This window comes from Magallana gigas, chromosome 6 (genome assembly GCF_963853765.1).
Source record: "Magallana gigas chromosome 6, xbMagGiga1.1, whole genome shotgun sequence".
NCBI lineage: Eukaryota > Metazoa > Mollusca > Bivalvia > Ostreida > Ostreidae > Magallana > Magallana gigas.
Window position 1 is genome coordinate 7,798,549 of NC_088858.1, and position 26,014 is coordinate 7,824,562.

The following is a 26,014-nucleotide window of genomic DNA, read 5'->3' on the forward strand; positions in this document are numbered from 1 at the left end:
TAGAAGATTTTCTGTATTTAGAAGGCAGGCACGAATCTATATCAAAACGATCATCGGTTGGTGATTTAAAAGAGGTATAGCGATTTGGCCTCAAATATAGCACTTTTGCAAACATCAGACATTTTCAATATTATACAATATTTAGTTCAAATATATTCAAAGGAACGCAAATTACACAATTACCATGCTCTAAGAGTCCTAATTACCTACATGACATCATTAAAATATTCAGGTTTTGGTAGGGATATATAGGAAAATAGTTAGTATACGATAAAAAAAATGAAAGGTATCTATTTAAACCACCTTAAACCAAAGACATCCGATTAAAATTATGTTCTACAGGTATTGTAGTACACGTATAAATTGAATTAGTTTTGGTTTAACGTGGTCTTTACACTGAAAACTAGACACATATTTCAATTAGTGCCTTTTCTAATACAATCATGTTTATAGCCATATACATTATATTGAAAATGCATCTGTTGAAAATGTTAGATGCGTGGTTTCCCGAATTTATGACAAATTAGTTGTTACAGACACCATTATAAAATCAAGAACATTGTATCTAGGTTTCGAAAATCATATTGCGACAAGGTACCAGATGCTATTTTTAGTAACAGGTTTTTTCCGTCCAAACACCAGGTGTAGGCGAAATAATGGGAAAAGGCGCTATACCTCTTTAGAACCTTTTCTGAGAGTTACGGAATTTGAGAACGTTGATCGAATAAAAGTAAGGTTAGTTAATGACTTTGACCCTTCGCTTTATCAAAACAAGACAGAGAAAAATAAGAATTTTAGAAATGTCACAGAGAAAAATGAATATTTTTTTCCCGATCTCTATTGTATGAGCATAGGGAAGTTTTTTGATACGCATGTGGCGGTTTATTTCAATGAAGTGAAAGCATTAATGATTGTGTGTTTTATGAATGAAATACCTTCCTTTGCTTATAATATAGATAAAGACATATCCATGTATAAATGACTATGTAAGTGGAGGAACGGAAATTGCGACTGCCTGAACGATTTTACAGTTTGCTGATTCGCTTTTGCATCTGACATCATGAGCGGAGAAGAGAATTACCACTAAAATACCTTTTAGAGGTAAGACATCGCGCACGGTGTTGATGTTAAAATGTCCTTACCATTTTTTAAAAACAAGAAATTAGGACATATGTTATTTTAAAAATCATTTTGAAACTGCCATAGATAAATGAACAAAGCACAAAACAAGCACATTCCTTCGGAAGGTGGAGGGGGGTGGTGTCAGTTTTCAAAATAACCCTGTTACCCCTTCTTAGTAAATTTAGCAACATTTTTTACATACATATATACATGAACCACACAACCATGGAGGGATTAGTTACCAATAAAATCCGTGTAAACGATCACACAAACACAAGAATTATGCCCTATCTTTGGGGATAAACTCCCGGAGGCTTTGTCCTGTGCCGTTTTAAGGGTCTTTCCTGGTATCGCAGGCCCCAGGAATGCGAGGCCGTGTCCCCCCGAGTTCTCAGAGCGGTCCGGGTGAAGCATCAGGAATCAATGGGCTGTAAGGATGGAGAAATTATCCAAGGTAAAACCACGAAAATACAATAGAATGGCATGTATGTAACATGTTTATTTTCATATAATTAATAACTGCATTTTATTTTTTAAGATAGAAAACTTAACAGAGGATAAAATTGAAGGTAAGTATCTCGTACTTACTTTGTACCTAATGGAGAAGACTTATAATATAGCAATGATTGTTGCCTTATTCAAAAATATTTAAAGTGTGCACAATGAAATATGTTTAATCAGGACAGAAAACTCCATTTGTTGGCTCATGGTTGTTTCTCGGTCTCACTGAGTTCTATTTCAAAATATCCTAATTGTTTCTCGGTTTCATTGAGTTCTATTTCAAAATTCCTAATTGTTTCTCAGATTTCTATTTCAAATTTTCCAAAGTTGTTGTTTCTCTATTTCATTGAGTTCTACGGTAGTACCATTATTGTTCTTTGGGGGGGAATGTTCGTGGCTTTCATGGGTACTAGTATTCCTTGCACACGAATTTACATCCCCATGAACCTATACACACTCATTTGTTTAATATTTATCAAAATTATCTTGATTACACTACCAACGAAATAATACTAATGATTCCGCAGTATTTCAAATTTTCCAAAGCTGTTTCTCGATCTCATTGAGTTCTATTCCATTTTTTCTCTAAATTTGTTTTTCGATCTCATTGAGTTCTATTTCAAAATATCTTTAGTTGTTCTTCGATCTCATTGAGTTGTTTTTCTATCTCATCGAGTTGTTTTTCAATCTCATAATCAGAGTACCGAGAAGCCTTCCGACTGTTTGACAAAGACGGGAATGGTTCCATCACAACAGACGAGTTGATCACCATACTGAAGAACCTGGGCCAGAATCCGACGGATGCCGAGATCAGCGAGATAGTCGGCGAGGTGGACGCCGATGGTAGGCCACAGTGTATCACTGATATCGATACATCGATTGTACGATGGGCGATATTTTAGCCGTTGGTTACACATTCAACATGTTCAAACATCAGATCATGATTAACTGTTGCAGGTAACGGAAACATCGACTTTCCAGAATTCTTACTTCTGATGTCCAAGAGAGAAAAGGACGAGGAAACGGACGATGATTTATTAGAGGCCTTCCGAGTGTTTGATCGGGACGGGGATGGACATATAAGCACCACAGAGCTCCGAATGGTCATGCTGAATCTAGGGGAGAAGATGAGTGAGGAGGAGGTGGAACACATGATAGAGGAGGCGGATGAAGATGGTGATGGTCAGGTCAACTATGAAGGTATATTTGTTGATTTGATTCGAACATATTTTATTCAATTTTCAATGGTTTGTTGGCATACAGTCAAAATGAAATCAAATGACAGATAAAAGAAAATTATAAGATAAAGGCTACAGCATGCAAGACAGTTTTATACAATACTTTATAGTCCCTGGAACTGTTTTCTCTGCATAAAACATTTATCCAAGTAGATACATAGACGTTTTGTAGTATTATAATCACATGGATTAACAATTTCTTTTATGGGATCAATACCACAGTACAATTTATCATTGAAAATATCACAATAATGAAATCGAAGTTTGTCATACACAAGACAGTAAAGTACAAAATGTTATTGTGTAAATTACAAATTCTCACAACCTACATGTTCCTCTCCTAATGATAATACATACAATATACAATTGTCATAGTGATATTACATGATACTTAATTATTGACTTTATAATAGTAATATTCATAATTATGCTTTTACGAAGTATTTACGAATACATGTGTATAGTAAATAGCAAAAAAGAAAAAGAAAAGAATAGTCATTATTCAATTTTCCAGACTCTTTAATAAAGTTTTGAACTGCTGAAAAAATAAGCAGTTTGTATTGTAAGACAAATTGTCACTACCCCAAAGAAGCAAATGTGCATTTACATAATTCTTGTTTACAAAGGAAAAGTGATAAACTAAAGTTTGTTTGTTAAATGGACCAGGCGCAGATCCAGCTATTTTCCCAAAGGAAATGGAGTGTATACCTTAAACTCCTATCCACCAACCCGAAAAGTTTTTAACAAGTAAAAAGAAATTAAAAAGGGAGTAAAAAGATAACTTATTTTTTAAAACGTATATCTAATACCTCGTGGGGGAGGGTGCGGTGTTTTGCATTACGTACACACGTATATGTAGTACAGCTAGTGCGATTAAATATCATATACACGTGTGTATATTTATGCCAATCATTATAAACAAATTGTTTTATGTTTATTTCAGAATTCGTCAAGATGATGACAAACAGACAATAAAAATGACGTCATTCAAATTTAAATATAAAAATCTGAATGTATTCTTCAACGAAATAAACCGAACTTAAGCTCTAAAACCTGTTCACTTCTTTCTTCACACTGCCCAAATATTTTATTATGTGTCGATATTTTGCGATTTTAAAAATTAGACATAGCTTTGCGATTGAAGAAATTACACAAACTAACTACTAGAGAACAAGGATGCAACGTTCGCGAAATGTCAGTTTATTTGTAGTTATTCTAGTGAATAGCTACATTTAGTTATAACACAAAGAAAGTACAGTGTACGTGTATTTTTAAAAGTGTTACTGTTTGATGCTGTTTTTACTGAGAAAACCACCCCCTGAAAACTTACATGGAAAAACTGTACGTTTTGTATTTATTCTTATGTATGACTTCAATATGATAAACAAATGTATAAATTTAGTTGAATTTCACCCAAACATATAGAATACGTACCCAAAAGAAGATGAACAAACAGGAAATCATAAAAAAGACCTATTACCAGTTTGCTCCAATATCAAATCCACTGATTGTAATCTCCATATTGCATCAAAGAATTTTCTTCTTACGATACATAAGGCTCAAGTCATATTTGCTGCTTTTTTTCCATACCCATCGACATCATAAAAAATGCCGTTACAATCTTTTAGAATTTTAAATCGTTCATATTGCTTGTTTCCTTAAAATTCAACGTTTTTTGCATAAAGTTCTTCTGAATGTTCTATGTATAAATGTGGGTCTTTCCTATAGCGTTTCTTTCTGAGTTCTTGCATTGTGCAAATTTGCCCATTCATCACCATCTACATAATATTAATTTATCAATAACTGAGGAGGCGACAACCACTAATTATCCAATACCAAAACTTCATTACATCATTTCATTATGAGGATACATGTATATAAGTGAAATGGATAGCATTGGTTTTTTTTAATACTTGTTCATGTATAAACCAAATTACATGCTGGACGAAGTCTTTACTATTATCAAACGGAGGAATTTTCCTCTCTGTTTATTATTTAATTAAAACATAATTTATTGAGAAACAAAATAAATTGGGTAACAGGCAAAGCCTATGTGAACCCTCTCCAATTAATTTCTGGGTTTTTATTTTTATTATCCATTGTTGTACTCTTGTATTCATCTATGGTAACAAAAGGGTTAACTGAAGTAAAAAAACGAGTATGGTAAAACACATGATATAAATGGTCAGATGAGTTCTCTCTGCCATAGATCTTTTGATGTCGTCGGTACAATCTGAAATAAAATACAGATTGCATCATTTTCTCTTAATATTTTAAATTAGGCCTATACTCTGTCCCGAGTTTTTGCTTCCACCACTTTTTGCATGATATTTCAATAATAGTAAATACCTTTGTGCTCAAACTACGTTCATCCACTAATATAAAAAATGTCCAGATTATCTGTTTTGAAACGCCCCCTCTACCGCTTCAGGTTTCAATACACATCCCGAAATTGAAAGTCTACGGAGATTTTGCATTGGAACAGCCATTAATAAGCCCGGATGGTAACGTTAAAAAATTGCGCGATGTATTCCGAGTGTATTCCGAATGGAGAAAAAATGTAAACATTCCCCATTATAAATCTCCGTAAGGAATCTGTTTTCGTTCCTGTGAATTTTTCTGAGTGGAAAGGGATAATTGTTCAGTGAAGATATCTTGGATAAATTCCCTTTTAACGATTTCAACTGTATTTCTTTCACAGGTATGTGTAATTTTATTAAAAATCATCAAAAAGCGATGGAAGCAATAACTTGGGACAGACTATAGTTCGTAAATTTTCTTTGTAACCTCTGGTATGCAAGTGCAAGTTATGGCATCATGAAAGTTCGACAGCGTTAGTACTTAATACTGTTTTAAATTTATCACTTTTTATTACAGACTTCTCTCTGAAACACATTTAGCTCACGAACTACTATCGATAAAATTAAGCTATATCGAGTGTATTCGATTACTTTTCTGTATTTATGTATCTTCTTAATATTTACTTCTATTATACATAGAATCATTTTAACAAGACATTGGACTTTCAGTTTAGGACGTAACTATTTCTTGTATCAAAACAAGTTAAAAATGACGCTGGTGTCGAGTGAAATATGCATAGACTGCGTATGATCTTAGCTTAATTAAAAGACAGACAAATCTTGTTGTTTTCACAGAGCCATAGCTGAGTGGCCAGCAATGAAATAGACAGGCCTACGCCACATTGCTGTCTGACACAACTACCCAAAGTCAAAGCTCTTGTAAAAATGGTTCTATTCTAAGCAAGTGTTACCATTTGTTTGTCTGGTGACGAGAAATGACGTCAGATTTAAGCACAGTTTCTCCAGCTGGTCGTCTGCTTCTTGTAACAAGTCGTCTGCTAAGGTTGGCTTCCGACTGAACACCCAAGCTCTGGCTTTGAGGCACGTACCATCCTGTTGTTGAGTCGTGCAGCCGTAAGCTACTGAATAGTTGCTATAATCTGTCCTTATCACCCAGATGTCCGATAGATTCCCTACAAAATGAAATTTGTTCTTGTTGTTTTTACTTCTAGAACTACAACAATGATTTTACTAAGTTATGCTGTATATGATTTACCGGTATTGTGGTTTCATTTATGTTTGTGGACATCGATTTTAGTGGAATAAGTAAAATCTATAATGTTTAAGATCATTTAATTCGTCTTGCCAATAAGATTGCTTGTAGCATATATTTTCCCCCATGAACATTTGATTTTGTTGACAAGACTAATAGCAAATTCCACGAAATTGGATGTGTAACAGATAGCAGTGAAACCACGGCTCTATCAAATGTGTTGACACAATAAATCTTAAACATTGTAACAAAATTCAACCAATGTTCAGGTATAGGTGGTATCACAATTAAATGTATTTGTAAATATACAAAAAATCAAATGTATACAGTTTTTAACTTAAAACCGATACTTATAGAGAAGGCATTTGTTATCAGTCCAGAAGGTTTGAAACTCTTTCTTTCACTGACTGATTGGTATAAGTAGGTTTTTTTTTTTTTTTTTACATTTACACTGTTTTTTCTGGTTATTTACGCCCGAAAATCTCATTATAACGACTTTTATTCCCAATTGCTCATACAAGGGTTGATCCAAAAGTAATGTCACACTTATCACCGCGCTTCTCAATGACGTGCTATTGTATTGAATGATGCATCAAAATTTTCCTTATCAAAAATGTAATTCAAATTAAAATTTCTGAGATAAATTTTGTTGAACACTTAACAAGGTATTGATGTTTATAGCATGATATATACGTGACATCGCAGCGTCATGAATTTACATCTTTTTAAAGATTTGTATATAAGGAATAAGGAATCATTCTTTGAGTATTATGAGGTGATAATTTTGGTCTGGGCGTGATCAAATCCAATAAAGCCCGAAGAGCTTTATGATAGATTTGATCACACCTTGACCGAAATTATCACCTCATAATATTCAAAGAATGATTCCTTATTACTTATATTTATATAATTTTAAGCCATCGTACGATTAAATATTTAAATATAGATAAGCAAGCCCCGTTGGCGCCTCAGTTTGGCGTCATTTGTATTATGGGTTATATTGTACAAAATCGATACGTAGTGTTATCACAGGCAAAGACACTGGAAAATGTAAATATATATGAATAAATTACATGCTTCAAAATTTGAAAATGCCCCAAACAACACAATATTTTAAAACAGATATATTATTAACTTTTTCTAACCGTTTTGAAAAATTGTCCATTTCGGATATACTGTCCATTTCGGATATCCACCCAATGCCTTTTGTCTCTTGATCAAAATATAAAACGGCTGGACATGCGAATAGTGATACGATGCATATTTTGCTTAGGATATTTCAACCTAAAATTGAGAGTGAGTAAACTGGATACCTTAAACGTGGTTCCATACCTAATAAAAGCATGTGTCATGTAAAATAAATAAATGACATAGATAGAAGACATACGCTCTGAAGGAAAATTAAAGCTGGGTTCTTACGTCAATGGCTGTATCATAAAGCTACGTTCATGACTTCTTGAAGAGACCCTGACAAACTGATCGCACATTAAATAATCCAATATACTACTTCATTGATTATAAAAAGATTAGTTAGTTACTTTATTAAAAAAAAAATGAAAAAAAAATGTAAAACGAACATCGTGGCGAATTTATTTAGAGTACTAAATTTCGAAATTCGACCAGAACGCCAAAGATCCAGAAATGACGTCGCTAGCGTGCGGCGACTATCGTTACCTCTTGCTCTACAAAATATATTATCTTTCGAAATAATTATCACAATGCAATAAAGTTTTCAGGTCTGATTTGAATTTGGTAGATATCATACAGCACGAATTTTTGTCACTTTACGCGGATTTTTCACGATTTGATCGCATCTGTGACATTACGTTTGGATCAACCCTCATATATTGAGGTGTGTCTTACTTATTCGGTTGCACCTGATTCAAGTTAGTGCATCAATCAAAGATAAAACTTTGTACGTTTTTCCATATACGTGACATACTGATCAATTTTAATTACGATATTTTAAACACCCATTTCACATAAGAAGTTTTAACACATACTTTAGTTAAACGATTTATTTATAAAGTTTTCGGTTATAGAAAAAAATATTTAACTTTTTGACACAGGTTATATAAATTTCTGAGCGATGACGCGACTGTTATTCTCATATCAATCATAACCCCCCCCCCCCTACCCATTTTGTTATTTACATGTAGACATTCGCCCGATTTCTATCAAGCTAATGAAAAAATTGTGATACTAAAGCTACTAACATGACAAAGTCATGCAAAAAAGTTCGTTGAAAAAGGTTAACGCTTGATATCTAGAAAGTAATGGCACCTACCTTGGTTTTTCTCGTCTATCATGAATTTTCCAGGTGTTTCTGTTAAGTACAGAGTGGATTGGCGCTGGAAGCATTCCACCAGAGAAATAGGATCTCTGGAATAGAAAAAAATCAGTACTATTATGATAATGTTGAATTCATTTAATTTGATAGATGGCACAAATAGTACGTACAAAATTACTTATTAGAAATTGTTTAATATATTTTAAATTTCAAAACATTATATACATGACAAGAAAGAGATTTACATAATATAACAGAGTCGGACATCTTGTTCCTTGAACTTTCTGCTGATACTTTAAAGGGTCGGTTATAGGATTCAGTTTGGGATTTTTGAACGTGTAAAACAATCTTACGTTACTTCTTGTCATGAGCTGATGTCGGTAACTATGAACACTTTGGATGGATAACTATTCGTGGAATTTCAATTTTCGTGAACTAAGTTCACATCAAAGTTCCAAGGATACGTAAATTCGTGACCGATGATCTTATCAATAGTGTATTGATATTGCACTGTCGTGGATCAAATTCAAAATGTAATCCACGAAAATGTGTATCATTGATGAAAACACAGTATACCAAAGATGGCATTTCTTTACAACATGATATGGGAATAGTCGTTCTCAAGCCAAGCAAACTTGTACGAGTGACACTGTGTTGTTCATTCCTCAAGTGATACTTTTTTTTGCTTAATCAGAAATGTCAAACCTTTTAATTATTGTTTGACCTCAGGAGATTTTACTCATACCTAAAGAAAATTCATCCATTTTTTGACAATTAAATGACACGAGTTGTTTTAAAAACTCTACTTTGCAATGGAAATGAAACTTAAAAAGGCGAATGTAGGGAATAAATAACTTGAAAGCAATAAAAAATTACTACTCATAAAAAAAGGAAAATGGTCAATGCTAAAATATTCATGCCCGAATGACAAAGGTGACTTAATAAGAGGTTAGCTTTGCTTAACAGAAACTGTCTTGATCTTTTATGAGATTGTTCTGACGAAAACAATTTTAAAGTTAAAATTCTCCCCATGTTGGCGATGATAATTTGCAAATATTTCAATACAGTTTTGTTAATTGTTTCTAGCAGGAACAGGTAAAAGTCATTACACATTGAAAAATTGATAAAAATTCAGTGTTCCATGATCATTGTGTTGTCATTCAGAACCTTTTAACAATAGGTAACCCAGAACCTCTAATCAAGGAGGCTCCATAGTTAACAAATTACCTATCAAATATGCCTTCAAATTTCGATCTGATAAATTTGGTCATGAACAATTTTTAAATGAAAATTTGAATGTTTCCCTATTTCTCTCTATATATAGCTCTCCGTCTAAAAGAGATTCAAATTGTCTAAAAATGACCACCCAGCACTCTTAACCACACCCATTCTAAATATTGAGGTGTGTCTTACTTATTCGGTTGCACCTGATTCAAGTAAGTGCATCAATCAAAGATAAAACTTTGTACGTTTATCCATATACGTGACATACTGATCAATAAATAAATTGTTTGATATAGTATGAGTAGCTGATTAGCCATTTGTAAATATAAATTATGATATAAATTGCTTTCTTTTTTTCCCAACGTCTCTTTACATCTAAATTGATGTTGAGCATAAACTGACCTCCCAGTGTGTAGAACTGTTAAATTCCCACCTTTCTTTCTGATATACTCATGAGTGTAATCCTGGAATAGCTCAGACTCATCAAAATACACCTCCGAATACCATTTCATCTCATACCATTTGCCTAGATACTAGAAATGAAAAAAAATAAAATAAAAACCATAACTGAAAAGTAAAAAACTCCAATCAATTGATACCATCCATTCTTAAGTACCCTTTTTGTTATAATATTATAGTATAAATATTGTAATACTTTTCTCATACGATTACCTTATCAGTGTCAAAATGACCCTGCACTGGAAACGAATCCACCCTACACCCTTGAGATCCGACTCCCGAGAAAACCTGAAAGCTGTAATGAGCTTAGAGAACGATACTCATTGCTAAATGCTTAGTTAAATTAATTTGTTTTAATGGGCATACACAATACTTTATCAACCGATACTTCACTATACACCACACTTTATATGTATATACTAGTGTATACAAAAGAAGAGTGTATAATAAAATCAGCTAATACAGATTTTCAGTTTTTGTTGTCTGGTTACTTTCAGCGAACTTTTTGAGATTTTAGAAAAACAACATTCTGTCAACGAAATAAAACAATGAAAAAGCTGTCAAAGTCCCTTTTTAAAGTATCAGTCCATAAATTAAACGTTTTCATACCACCTTCACATTCTTGTATTACTTTGCTTTAACACAAGGTGCGTGTCTTACCTGATAGCAAGGACAGTCAAACATTCAGCGTGTCTTCTGCTCGGTGTCGACATCCTTAATGGTTATTAACAGGCTGGTACAAGAAAGCTTATATTGACGCAAGCGTCAAATGGGCCGCAAAAAAATATAATTGTTTTATGAATCACCATTGATTGTTTACATAAAACACACCAAAGAGAAGAATATAACGAGTTGGTTTACTAATTGTTATGGTAAATTTTTATATATTTTCAGCAACACGTTTTGAAGTTTAACATTTTGCTATTATTATAAAGAATCGAGTTTGTTAGCATTTCTAACGGTGATTGTATGACCACTGCCATAGTATGAAGTATAGGAAAACACATTGATTTGTATGTATTCTAATACAAAGTTCAACTCATCATGAAAAATGATTTTTCTCTTGGAGATTATAAATGTCTTTCAAATCATTTCTGTTTTTTCGTTACATTGTATTGAATTAAAACTAAATGCATTAGTTTATATGATTTCATAATAAAATAGAAATAGATTATTTTTAAGGTACGTGTAAGATCATATGCTCCTCCGGTAGAAACTGCACAATTTTAAGGGTAAAAATTAAGCCGGTTGATTTTTTTTCTAAAAGGAATTATAAATCTTATCTACACTTCAGTAATCGTGCTTATTTAATTGGATGAAATTCTCAAAAGTATTTTACAAAATAAGGTTAGCTCAATTTTTCAAATCTTTCATATTTTTGCGTAGATAATTTATATTTCATGAATCAAATATATCATTTATATAAGATTTCATGTTATTCAGGTCTTTAGTATTTCAGGTCTTAGGTATGTCACGTATACCGACCCCGATACATTATTTTGAAAATAGAGAAAAAATCCGAAAATTTTCCGAATAGATTATAGTCTCGATAAAAACGGGCCTAACACGACAGTCTCAATCGCAACTTCTCGGGCCTTTCCGGCAGGCTCGGAAAAACACCTCGAAAGTATTACCTAGGCGTCCATGACAACCCCCCTTTTTATAGTATACAATTATTTAATGCTTGAGCAGTCAATAGACCAGATCATACTGAGCTGTTCCCTGCACCAAGGGAAAAAATTCTGGTCTATTGACTGTTCAAGCATTAAATAATTGTTTTATTACCTAATTCCTTTTTTAGTTTTCGGGGTTTACAATTTGCATATTGCAGATGGTTTTCGTGCCATTTTGCAATATACTCAGATTTTTTTTTCATCTTTTACATGCACAAAACCTGTTGCATGCATTACAACATCTCAATTTAATATTAGTTTACACAAAGAAGGGAGAGTCTTCAACCCATTAGATTTTAAATAGTCTTTTACTTTATATAAAGCTTTAGATTATATGATACTCCATTTTTTGATAACATTGAATTTGGTTTCTTTAAGTATTAAAACAGCGTATATGTAAAGGAATATTCCCTGAGAACTATCGAAAGGATGTAACATTAACATACCCGCGTTCTGAAATACGTTGCCGGTCCAATAGATCGCAGTCTGACCGGCGGTCCAATAGATCGAAGTCTATTGACCGGCGGTCTAATAGATCGGAGTCTATTGACCGGCGGTCTAATAGATCGCAGTCTATTGACCGGCAGTTCAAAATAGACGCAAATATTTAATTTGTAATAAAACAACAAAATCCCTTTGATTAGGTAATAATATACAATTATTTAATGCTTTAGCAGTCAATAGACCAGAATATTTTTCCCTTGGTGCAGGGAACAGCTCAGTATGATCTATTGCCCTCGGCCGTTGGCCTCGGGCAATAGAATCATACTGAGCTGTTCCCTGAACCTCGGGAAAAATATTCTGGTCTATTGACTGCTCAAGCATTAAATAATTGTATAATATTTCTATTTACGGAAACTTATAGTTTATTCATAGCTCTATAGAAACAGCCAGACCGAAATCTACACGCCTCATTTATCGATTGGTCGAAATCTACAGCGGCTGAAACTGACAAGAAAATGACAGGGCAGATATTGACACGCCCTGTTTATCGATTGGTCCAAACCTATAGCGACCAAGGAAATATCACGGACTGCACGAAATAATCATTACGATGTCAGACTCAAAGTCTCACTGGAGACGATTTGGCTGTTTCTTTTAGCTAACTTACTTACGTACATCAACAGTAATTTTGTGAATTTTACTTACTTTTCCTAATCAATTTATCGATTAGCTTGAAGAAAGATGTTAATATAAACAATAAAATGCTTTCTTTGATGATTCATTCGGGTTAAGAAGGTAGTGATCATTGCAGAAAAAATCAACATAACCCGCTAACGCGGGTTACGTATTTTTTCTACAATGTCACTACCTTCATATCCCGAATGAATCACCAAAGAAAGCATTTTATTGTTTAAATAATACACCAGTACATAAATCTATATTTAGCATATTTATTGAAGCGAAATAAGCTCAGAATATCCAAACAAACAGGAGTCTTGATAAAGTTACATGTATACACATTGCAATATTAAGTATAATTTGGCCATATCCAGATTTAAATTGGTCTTTTGTACTATGGTTTTCTATAAATGTACTATAAAAGACATTATGCGAAACAAGATTAAAATTCGATTAAAATACGTTAACTCTAACCTTGTCCACAATTTATCGTCCTTCGGCTAAAACACTGCTTTCTTGATATACATTCCAAGTTATCATGGAATCCAGCGTCCAACAGTGTCTGATGTTTGGCTTTAATCAAGCTTATCTGGAGAAATATCAGGTTCACTGTCTTCTCTCTATCTTCGTCTCTTGGTTAATTAGTAGTTTCCCCAGCGACTGTTTACATTATAACGTACCATTCTTAAGTAAGGGCTCCAAGGTACTGTATGAGTTTCAGACATTGAGGAATGTTATATAGATCATATCGTTATGATTATATATGTCACCCCTTCTCTAGTCCACCATTGGCTAAAACGGTCCAGCTTAACTTGAAACAACATAGCTAATTCGTTGTTGAGTTTTTATTTAATTTTCCTTTGGTTGATAGAGTATGTTTCCCCTAAAGTGCATCATAGTATCGCCATTGTTTCTTTTTTGTTCTTGATTATTTAATGATATTTTGAAATGTTGTTGTTTTATGAATATATTTTGCGAAGAGTTATTTTAAAAGGTTTGCAAGGCGTTCCTTAAACAATAACGAATCGATGCTATACGGATCGATTACGACTTCAAAGATATATAATCTAAGGTATGTGTATATACTTTTCGAAAGTGTACTGTTAAATGTTTGACATCGTAGGGAAACTAATACTAATTTCATGTTTATAAAACAAATGGAGAAAATACTACAAACATTTAGACCTACACAGTTGTGGGTTCCATATGCATTATTAAAAATGTTGATTTTTGACGTTTATACCATGTTGCACTTTAACATGTACGCATATTGCAGTGTGGGTAACCTAAGTACTTTGAAAAAATACGCACTCTGAAATTTCTTTTTCCAAAGAGTGTTAAATCAAGGACCAAATCAACCCACTTTGGAAAGAAACTAAAAGTGCGTTATGAAGATAGATCAACATGTTTTGTTATCGAGACATTTAACGCACTTTTAAAAAAAGTATGCATAAATCACAAATTCTATGATTTGATTTTTGATAAATCGGTAGTAAATTAATTTGTAAATACAAATGAATATGATTTATTAATATTGAGAACGTGGAAGGGACAACCAAGGGTACAGTTCAATTACCAGTACATCACTGATTACAGGAAGAAGGTCACTTACCTCTAATCTTTCCTAACCAATCATATTCAAGAAACGGGAGTAAACTTAATAGAACGAAAAAAAATAACAAGCTTTGCTTTAAATTAAATACAGTGACATTGAAAACAAACGAGCTGGTATGGTATGATGAGGAATTAGTATGTGTCTAGATATAAACCATATTCTCGAATTCAAACCAAATAAATCTTTTAATTATAAAAATAAGAGCGTTTCATTGTACAAAAATTTAAATATTAGCAACTACATAGATAAGCAAGAATGTATGTTTATTTTTACACTGATATTCAAATAATCATAACTATCGAATAATTTTTTTCATCATGTCTGTACATAAGCACATGAAATTCAATTCTTTTGGGGAAAAAATGTACTTTGATCTCCATAATATAAATCATTTCTTATTGTTTACGGAATAGCCGAATATTTTATACAAAATAACAGATCAATTCTGAGGGAGTAAATTCCCTGCATACATATTCACAAGATAAAAAAATTGAAAGTTGCTAAGTAATGCAGGTGATGTCATATTGGATATTAATACAAATCTCAGGAGTGTTCTAAATGTGTATATTGAACTTATGAGAAAACGCTTTAATCGAGAAACTATCAAGTAAGCTGAGAATAAAATGTAAAATATCCCACGAGCTATACAAGATTAAAATAATTGATAACAGAAAAACATTAGGGGCATATTATGCTATATAAATTCATAAGGTATCAAATGCTGGAAAGAAAAATAATGCATTATAATATGCTGGAAAGAAAGCAAAAGGAATTAATAGTATGAAGGAAAAGTGTCAAGCATTAAGCTGTAAATAAAGTATTAATAGAATAAATACATTTTGTAATCCATTCATACTGTTATCGATAAAGAATCAAAAAGTAGATTCTGAATACTTGACAATCAAATAATGACAACGCCTATTGTTTTCTGTTGAACTCTCAGTAGAAATAAAGGGCATATGTTTATGGATAGGTTATAAGCAGTTCGTGATCTCCAGTCCCTCTCTGTTTATATGTGCTGACAAGGACTGCTGCTTAATAATTTATTTAAAACATATTTGATTTACATCGAAACAAGTCCCAAGTTAGCCAAGAACGGATTCTGCACTGGTTGAATCAGAACAACCTGTAAAAGAAACCATACTGAGAATTTGATCAGCTTTCTAATACCAGGTAAGATTTAATTTTATTAATAATATTTACAAAGAACACTTCTAAAATATGGCGTCAATACATATGAAGCACCCATTTAAAAAAATGAAAATAGGTTTTACTTTTGGAGTAAGTTGTTGTGTAGAACTGTGTTTCATTCAAACACAAATTCTCTATCACGTGATCAACTTCCGCCATTAAACTCTCTGGCAGGGTTTGGTGGCGACTGAAGACCCATGTTATAATTTTCTTACACGTGTTGTCGTCGTTCAGTTTACTGCACTCGTATACCACTGAGTAGTTGGTATAGTCGGTTTTTACAACCCAGTAATTCACAAAATTTCCTGCAAAATGTACACGATTTGAAAATTTAATGAAAACAAACTGCTGGAAATAAGTGACCCGAGAGGGGAAAGTCTGTGAAAAAATAGGCCTTCTGGCTCTGCCATACAATCTATAAACAGGAAAACATTACGACACTACAATAGTATTTAAAAAATAAACATTTTACACGTTTCTCACAAGAAAGTGAAAACATTTTTGTACATATTCATATACACTTTCATGGTTTGCCTCTTTCAAATTTACATGTCTAAATAATAATTTTCCAATTTTATTGTTATATTTTTTGAACCCCCCCCCCAAAAAAAACAACCCCAAATCAACAAATGATGATAAAACAGCTTACTTTAAATTATTATTGTGGTAATTGCAAATGAAAAAGAAAGAATTTTGAAAATATTTCACGGAATTCGAAATAAAATAATTCAACAGTAAGCAATAAAAATTGTATCGCTTATTCATTTTTAGTTAACTTTTCCTATGCATGTGTTTCATTCTCAAAAGGATTCTACCAATCATGATATAAACATATTGGAAACAATACACAATTTATGGGTACTTTATGAAAAAAATATCTGAAGCAATTGCATTTACGTGGGTCAAAGAGCTATTTTTAAAATCAGTGAGCGATAAATACACGATTTAAAAAGTCTGCTATGAACAATATATTCACAAAATGCATATTTTATTTTCAGAGATAACTTTGAATAAGAAACATACTACTGTTCTGTTTAAACTGTCATGTTGTAAATTTTGAATTTACTGGGTCGGTGTAAATACAAAATTTACCACATGACAACGTTGTCATGTTGTAAATTTTGTATTTACACCCACCCAGTAAATTCAAAATTTACAACATGACAACATTTTGCATTGATAAACAGTACTGTTAATTCTAAATTCTATACGTCTTTCCAGCAACCAAAACAGTCTTTATATTTCCAAGCTATTAGAAAATGCAAATATATGAAAAGCGTGAATCGATATCTAAGCCATAAAATCATATTTTTAAAAAGAGACTGATGTACGTTTTCAATCTGATGTATAGGATTTTGGTATTACATTTCACAATATACACAGATACATACCATGATCTTGAAAGTCTAACCGAAACTTTCCTGGAGTGTCTGTAAGATAGACGGTGGAATAAAACTGTATACATCCCTGGCTGTTGACTGGGTCTCTGCAGTTATACGGAGAAATATTTGCATTGTCTAATTTTTGCCTCTTTCGTCTTTGTCGGTGGACAAAAACATTCTTAAAATTACTGTGTTAAATAGAAAGAGAAAATATCATACAACTGTTGTGGCGCGTATTAGAGACGAGGCGAAACCCTTTGCAAGTGTAGAAGAGCAAAAAAATAACCCTGGCAAAATAACCCTGTATACATTATTTGATTTGTAATATTAGTAATTTTTATTATTTTTTATTTTTATACCATTTAGAATTTCATAGCAAACAGAAATAAATCATAAAATGAAACCTCGCTCCTTCGTTCATCCTCTATATTTGTCTTCTCTTACTTTCTGCCCGAGAATTTGTGTATAACAAGCATGTCCTGAGCTTGTTCACATTACAAAGAAATGTGAGCTCTGTTTTTCGCTTAAAACTTGAAAAGGTAAATATCTTAAATTTACATAGTAATGTAAAATCTGGAAAAAAAAATCGGTACCATGCTCATTTAAATAAACCCAGCTTTTCGGTATTTAACTCAAATACCTTCAGTCTGTTTGTTACTCAACACTCCTCAATTGTTAAACAAAATATTTCCTATTAACGAATTTATAAGAGAAATATAGCCGTTTGTTGTTTTTTTTGTCAATTTCTTTCCGTATTCCATCATGCACAGCAATTTTTCTAAATGCACATGATAGATTTACCTGCCATGGTAGGTCATGGTTAAGTTACCATCCTGTCGTCTGCTTAATTCTTGTGTGAAGTCCCGGTAAATTTGTTCTGGTGCTACATACCTATTGGTAAACCACTTTATTCCATACCATTGCCCTACATACTTAAAAACAATTAAAATGCTCAAAATATATATATATTATTTTGTTACATAGAAAATTTGTAGTTAGTACGAACTAGTAAATGCTTTAAAAAGAAAATGCATACTTTGACATTTACAGCACAAAAAATATATATTTTGAAATACACAAATTCTGATTTAAAAAAAGTTTATTTAAGTTAACTGTGTTTAAAAAACCTTTACATCTAAAAAATTTACGCGAGTAATACCATGTCTGTGGTAAAATTCGCCACCGCCTGAACCGAATCCACGCGCAGTGTACAGTTGCTTGCCACGAGGCTTTGAAACAAACAGCTACAACATACATCAGAAGCCAATGTAGTTGTTTAACATTTAACAACGATTTTAAGTAAACGTAGCTGTTTGATAAGAATAATACAATATTTACTCTCCTGATCAACGAAATAGAAAGAATTTAAAAATATCTATAAAGATATCTACCATAAAGCCAATTCCTATGTTTGTGGGATTATAAACAAAACATAAAAAATTCAGAAACTCAAAGTATCAACGATATGATATCTATTCTTGACCTAAAGGCTCAACATTTATATATTTCTTTTAATGGTGCTCCCCCCTCCCTCCCTCTCTCTCTCTTTCTCTCTCTCTCTCTCTCTCTCTCTCTCTCTCTCTCTCTCTGTGGAGTTCTATTCTTTAAAAGTCAATAAAAGAAAACCTTTTCAGAAATAGAAAATTCATTTAATCTGTAGATAGCTTCGAAAAAGCATTAGGTATCGCAGTGTTAAAGAATAGTAATAAAATGTTACAAATATTATCTTAAGAACAATTAGCTTTTGTATTTTCAACTGATATCCTTTCTTGGTCTTAATTGGTAATTAAATTAAAATGTACAATGACTCCAAAGTTTAAAAAAAATGTTTTCTTGTAAAGAACGCTGCAATAAATGAATCAATCTCAAAAGGGTCAAACGGACATTCGTTATACTCTTCTGTTTCGACTAGAGTTTGAACACTTTTTTTAATAATAATCAAATGTAAAATAATTTAATATTTATGTGAATCTGACCTCAAAGAAACCATTGCTAGCGGCAAACGGAACATTTTACAGGTATGTCAGACGTCCTCACAAAAAGAAAAAAAACGTTTGAAAGGTACTGCAATATAGAAAGGATTCTCCTTTGCATTAGATGTGCTGTTTAAACTCATCACCTATTACATGAATTAATACTTTTTTAATTTATTATTATTATTTAAATTAGATTTAAATCTTCTGAAACAAAAACATCATGCAAAGGTTGCCAGAATGTGTTTATCTATAACAGAATGAGTGAATTCAACGGACCAAGGAATATAGACAATTTTTATTTAAATAATGTTATTAAATTTACAGTTTTGAATTTAGATCCCATTTTGAGCTCGAAAGGTCGTGATTCAAATCAGCTATTATAGTTCATGATAATTAGAAACATGAGGGACTCCTACTGACCCTTTTTGAATCAATACTAACAAACCAAATCTTTCAAAGGTTTGACTATATTGTTAAATTGCCCTTTTGAAAAAAAACCAAAAGTAAATCATAGAAGGAAAAATATACAATGAGAAAAAGTGACGTAGCTAAACAATAGCCCAATTTATTTACGTGGGTATATTGTCTTATTTTCAGTAATAAGTGACCACAAGTCAATTTCATTCAGTCAATTGGAACAAATGAGTTTGATCACTTCATTTAGTTTAAAATGTCACAAGTGGCACCTTCTGAACCATTAAATGTCCTACGAAAACCGATTTCCGCAAATACAAATTAAAAAGCATTTGGTAAAAAAAGAATTACTAGTAATTTGTTTTAACCCTATTTACAAATAACATCTTTTCAATACATACGTTTCTGCGTCGATCAGGTTCTTCAAAGCAAAAGAGATCCTAGAAAAAGTTTGCTTAATAATGCAAGAATTCGTTCAATAGAGGTAATTTGAACAAAAATCGACCTCTGTTATCAAGGAAACTCTACTTATATAGTTCACTCTCACCCAAAGAGAAGAAGTAGTGCCATGAGATAAATTTTCAAGCCTCTAATAGAATGAAATCAGCATACTTACAAATGATAATTGCATGATGTCATCTTTTGATTTGAAAATATGATTAATTTTTGTATTTCGCCTCTTTTGCAAAAAAATGTAAAACGCATGATGGCACATGTAAATCTGTTGAAAACTTTTACATGCACATATCTAGATTTTTTTAGCAGGGGAAAGGGGGGGGGTGATAATTTGGTTGTCAAGGGGGTGGGTTTGGCACCTATTTGTTTGTAACTTTACTATTTTGAATATTTTATGATCAACGTATGACTCCCGTTTTTCAGATGCACTCACTCATAAATACAATAAGAAATGCTATCAGAAAACCAAATTGATTATGTTAATTTGATTGCATTTACAGTCGAGAACTGGTAATATTAAAATGACTTTTCTAATAATTCTCTCTTTTTTCACAAAGGTAATGTACTTAGGATGCCTATCTGCATGCAGTTTGACTCATACAGGTCTGATGACGATAATTTACACATTGCACCGTTTCTATCATTGACGGTATTATATGCATATTTTATCTAATGATCTTCCTTATCAGTAATAACAACAAGTTATTGCTAACATGTTTCATTCTAATGATGAACAAAATTATTCCGGAAACTATATTGGGTATGGGGATACTACAAAGGGAAAAAGAATGGTTTTTGTTGGTAAATGGCTTTCTATATAGCCAACTATCCTTGAGAGAGACTGTCTATATATTGCTTAGCCAGTCCATCGAGTGAAGTTTCAACCTCTGACCTACCGTCTAGAGGAAGTCTCACTTAGATAATAATATTTCACTTTAGAACAACGGGACAACGTGATACTCAACCCATTGAATATATAAATTAATTTGGAGTAAAAACTCTTACAGAACTCTTCTTCTCGGGGTTCAGTTATATTTGACAATTACACATGACTGTACCTTTACCGTAATCTACTGTTTTCTTTTACATGCATATAGCATTAAATGTCTTATAATTACTTCACTGTAGATTACTAGAAGTGGGTGAATCATATCGAGTAATTTGAAATAAGACCTTGTTAACTTAGGCAACATGGAGGCTAACCACACTTTTTTTTTATCAATTGATGTAGTCGGTTTTTACTACCCAGTAGTCCGCTAGTTTGCCTGCAAAATAAACAATCGTCATTTCATAAATGGAAACTATCGCATGATTGTCGTAAACAACAAACTACGAAATTCCTGCACCATAGTTACTTCTTTTAAAAGCTTTGACAGCTCTCAACGCGTGTTTTGAATGTTCATCATTGTGCAATTTATCAAAAACCAACTTTCGTATTTTATAAACTCCTCCGAAATAGCCAACATGAGAGTAAGGTGGTAGCACGTTTTGAAAGATTATAGTCAGTGGGAGTTTGTATTAAAATATTTCTTTTTATATATCTAACATCATTTGTTTTAAAAAATACCAAAAATTTAAGATTTGACAAATGTTAAAAAAATGCACCAATTCGTTTCTTTGACGCGCAAATTAGTTTTAATGAAAAGAACATTCCAGAAAGGAACAAGATTTAGAACTACTACACCACCCACGTGTTAAGATAAAAATCATTATATATGTATATGCGAATAAGGGTTGACATTAAATTCAATTTATAAATGCATATGGGACATATATGCAAAAGCCGAAAAAATAAGTTTGTTTTTCTTCCGTCAGCTGCAACAAAAAGAATTAAGGCCACATTTTCTGAACTTCAGATTCGATTTTTATCCCTGCCCGCTCCTCGAAATATCAAGTAATTTTATTTTATTTCAGTTTTTAAAATATGGTTGGGATTTTTTTTAAACATTTGAAGAAAAAATCAAAAAGTATATTAAAAAGTTGTTATAAAACAATCTAGTCCGCATACTAGTTAAGTGTTATTTCCATTTCAGATATTCAAGGATTTAAGAATCTTAAATGTATCTTTTAGCAATGAAATCATTTTGAAAGTTTTTCGATCCTGTAACATTCAACCATATTGTAAGCCTATTCTCAATTTAGACCTTCATACTCTTTAAATGTTAACACCGATTGACTTGACTATGGTATAAGCAGATAACAATTTATATCTTAAAACATACCTTTATTAAAATAGTTATAAAACATTTTTCCTGGAGTGTCCGTAAGAATCATGCTTGAATGAAACTGTAGACAACCATGGCCATTAGCTGGATCTCTGAATAAGAAATGTCCTATCTTTAATTGTTAAATATACATTTATTAGTGTTTAAAGCGCAAATAGTTTGTCATATTTAAATATTTAATAAAAAAAAACAAACATAAAAATTAAAATTAAATCTCTCTCTCTCTCTCTCTTAAAATGCAACAGAAAAAAAAAGTTTTGGTTGGGTGGGATAGAATTTGTTTCATACATTCATGTCTAAGAAACAAGACATTCAACTTTCTTTTACTTTACTCAACTTAAACCAATAAACCAACCAAATAATAAACAACTTTTAATTGATGTTGTTGGAATGCATAGTCAGTAAGTAAACTTTTCCGGAGGAGTGATTTAAATATGCATCCATATGAAAAAAATCACATCTTCCAGTTTGGTATACGTAAACAGATTGATTCTTCAAAAGAAATATTAAATATGAAAACAATGTTAGAAGATTAAAATTGATCGAAAAAATCCAAATTTTATTGTTCTGATATCTCATATAGAATTCGATTGCCGATCATGTCATTCGATTGCTATGCACTACAAATATGATAAATGTTAACAATTTAAAATTAATAAAAAGGTAAATTCTTTACAATTAATATACTTCCATAAGCATGCTTGTATACATGATATAATCATATCATATTCCAATGTCCAAACACACATACTATAATCGCTGTAGTCAATTCTGCTTTCGGTATTCAAATGCCTTATTAAAACTATTTGTAACTCACATTTTTTCAAATTACTAATGAATGAAATGGTTGTATTCGTTTTCTCAAACAGATTTTGATTGAATAATTTTATTTTTTTTTCTAGTGATACATATATCTTTTTCTCTATTTCTTATTCACGAATCAACACTGCCCCGCAGTTTTACTAAAGGTCATAACGTTAATTTACCTGCCGTGTGATGTAATGGTTATATTTCCGTCTGGTCGTTTGCTGTAAAATTGTGTGTAGTCCTGGTACATTTCACCTGGTGCTTCATACCTGTCAGAGAACCACTTCAATTCGTACCATCGGCCTAGATACTTAAATTGAAATATTTTGAAATGTACCTTTTTTACAAAACAAAATTGGTTGATAGTACTTACACCAGAAGACTGCTAGAGAAAATTATAAGTTGTATATCTGGAGATATACAGAGCATTTTTAATACCAAATATTCAAAACCTATAACATATTGGCCACGAAAAGTGTATATGAAACTTGAAAGTTGGTCTTACTCTCTCTAAGGTAAAATTCGGTTGCACTTGAATCGAATCCACGCGCAGTGTACAGTTATTTGCTACGATGCTTTGACATATACAACTGCTATAGAAACCGTAAGACAATATGATATACAGTAAACATCGATTTTCAAAGCATAAAGTGATACATCTCTTCTAATCAAATATTCGGGGGAAAGTGAATGTGAGGAATTAATATCCGATTTTTAACTGTTGGCAAATAAATCTATACAAGTAATTTTTATAAAATATCAATAATATGCAAATATTTAAGTTTGTGTATAACTTTTTCATAAAATAGAATTGTCCAAAAATTATTTTTTTTAAGCTTTAAATGGGCATGCAGTTAAAGTAAGAAAATGTAATGAATTCTACCAAGTTTTACTTGAATTGGACATGTAAAATATAGTTAACTTTAAAGTTATAAGTGATCAAAAATAGATTGATGATGATCTTACGATATCCAATAGATCAGAAAATCACTGAGACAGGGTCGAGAAACAAGTATACAGGTAAGACAGCACTATACCTAGCTGAAAGCATGCTGTAAAAAAAAGACATAATGGACAGCACGTGCTCAGACCAGAAAGGGCTTGGAGAGTCACAATTCGAACAACTGACCAAAACTGACATGACAGAGAAGAAAATGTAAGAATAAGGATTGTAGAAGTCAGAAAATCACGCACTGCAGAAATCGACAGACAGGAATGTGATTAAGATTGTAGCTTCCGGGGAGGGGGAGGGGGGGGGGGGTAAATATATACTGAGTTTCCAATAAGATCAGTGCATAATTCCCTACCATTACCAGCTAATCACCATCAGTAAGTTGTGTAACAAGAGGCCCAGGGCCACATCGCTCACCTGAGCAACAATTGCCTTAATTCTGTTCAAATTAGCATTACAGTATCAAAATACCTTGACAACTAAGTACAGTATATCTTGCTAAACAAAAAAACGAAAATCTGCCAATTTTTATCCACCTCTTTTTTGGTAAAATACCAAGCCCCTTTTGTTGTTGTACCTGTAAGAAGATTTTTCTCTATTCCTATGTACCCCCCCCCCCTCCCATTTCGTGGCCCCATTTTTCTCTAGGAAATCATGGTTTCATCAAACTTAAATCTGCATAACATTATCTTTCACACTATGTACTGAGTTTTGGACCGAAAACTTTCCCAGAATATTTTTAAAGATTTTCTCTATAAATTCCTATGTAAAAATTAAAACCGCCATCATGACCCCACCCTACCACTAGGGACTGAGATTTTGCAAACTTGAATTTACACTACCCGAGGATGCCTCTACACAAGTTTAAGCTTTTCTGGCCAAACAGTCTTTAAAAAGAAGATTTTTAAAGATTTTCTCTATATATCTATGTAAAAATTCATCCCCCCTTGTGGCCTCACCCTACCCCTGGACAATTATTTAAACAAACTTTAATCTATACGATCTGGGGATGCTTCCAACCAAATTTGGGCTTTCCTGGCCTAATAGTTTTGAGAAGAAGATTTTTAAAGATTTTCTCTATATATAAAAATTTATCCCCCATTGTGGCCCCGCCCTACCTCCAGGGACTATAATTTGAACACAATTGAATCTACATTATCTGAGGATGGTTACATACCAATTTCAGCTTTCTTGGCCTAATTGTTTCTCTATATATTCCTATGTAAAAATCCATTCCCCCATTGTGGCCCCACCATACCACCAGGGACTATGATTTGAACAAATTTGAATCTACACTACCTGAGGATGCTTCCACTCTAATTTGAGCTTTTCTGGCCTAATAGTTTTTGAGAAGAAGATTTTTAAAGATTTTCTCTAAATATTCCTATGTACATGTAAAACTTGATCCCCCTATTGTGGCCCCACCCTACCCCCGGGGACCATGATTTGAACAAACATGAATTTACACTATCTGAGCATGCTCCCATTTTAATTTGAGCTTTTCTGGCCTAATTGTTTTTGAGAGGAAGATTTTTAAAGATTTTCTCTTTATATTCCTATGTAAAACTTGATCCCCCTCTTGTTGTCCCTTCCTACCCCCGGGGACCATGATTTGAACAACATTGAATCTACACTACCTGAGGATGCCTCCACACAAGCTTTAGCTTTCCAGGCCGAATAGTTTTTGAGAGGAAGTTTTTGAAAAATACCAACAAATTTTCAATAATTCTCAATTATCTCCCCTTTAAAGAGGGCGTGGCCCTTCATTTGACCAAACTTGAATTCCCTTCACGT

At 32.5% G+C, this 26,014-nt stretch overlaps 3 protein-coding genes and 1 long non-coding RNA gene across 5 annotated transcripts; 1 reads left to right on the forward strand and 3 right to left on the reverse strand.

The window, feature by feature from the left end:
• The first annotated feature begins 952 nt into the window (after positions 1-952).
• On the forward strand, positions 953-3,958 carry LOC105317937 (calmodulin). Its single transcript, XM_011414757.4, has 5 exons — positions 953-1,576; positions 1,661-1,691; positions 2,323-2,466; positions 2,581-2,823; positions 3,805-3,958. The coding sequence occupies exons 1-5, from the start codon at positions 1,559-1,561 to the stop codon at positions 3,834-3,836; spliced, it is 468 nt and encodes a 155-aa protein (XP_011413059.3). The 5' UTR covers positions 953-1,558; the 3' UTR covers positions 3,837-3,958.
• On the reverse strand, positions 3,706-8,824 carry LOC105317936 (retinol-binding protein 4-B). The gene is made up of 3 exons (XM_066088717.1): positions 8,722-8,824; positions 6,133-6,354; positions 3,706-5,094 (listed from the first exon to the last, which is right to left on the reverse strand). The coding sequence occupies exons 1-3, from the start codon at positions 8,741-8,743 to the stop codon at positions 4,982-4,984; spliced, it is 357 nt and encodes a 118-aa protein (XP_065944789.1). The 5' UTR covers positions 8,744-8,824; the 3' UTR covers positions 3,706-4,981.
• Positions 8,825-10,350: 1,526 nt separating this feature from the next.
• Positions 10,351-13,949, reverse strand: LOC136276516 (uncharacterized). Of its 2 annotated transcripts, XR_010714997.1 has the most exons (4): positions 13,677-13,949; positions 11,068-11,154; positions 10,621-10,702; positions 10,351-10,481 (listed from the first exon to the last, which is right to left on the reverse strand). It is a non-coding gene; the product is annotated as an uncharacterized lncRNA (long non-coding RNA). The 2 variants fall into 2 exon arrangements; XR_010714996.1 differs by lacking the exon at positions 13,677-13,949 and having other exon boundaries at positions 11,068-11,818.
• Positions 13,950-15,318: 1,369 nt separating this feature from the next.
• On the reverse strand, positions 15,319-18,397 carry LOC105317935 (purpurin). The gene is made up of 4 exons (XM_011414754.4): positions 18,192-18,397; positions 17,400-17,494; positions 16,092-16,313; positions 15,319-15,943 (listed from the first exon to the last, which is right to left on the reverse strand). Exons 1-4 carry the CDS (start codon positions 18,206-18,208, stop codon positions 15,903-15,905), a joined length of 375 nt encoding a protein of 124 aa, XP_011413056.3. The 5' UTR covers positions 18,209-18,397; the 3' UTR covers positions 15,319-15,902.
• Between the last annotated feature and the right edge of the window lie 7,617 nt (positions 18,398-26,014).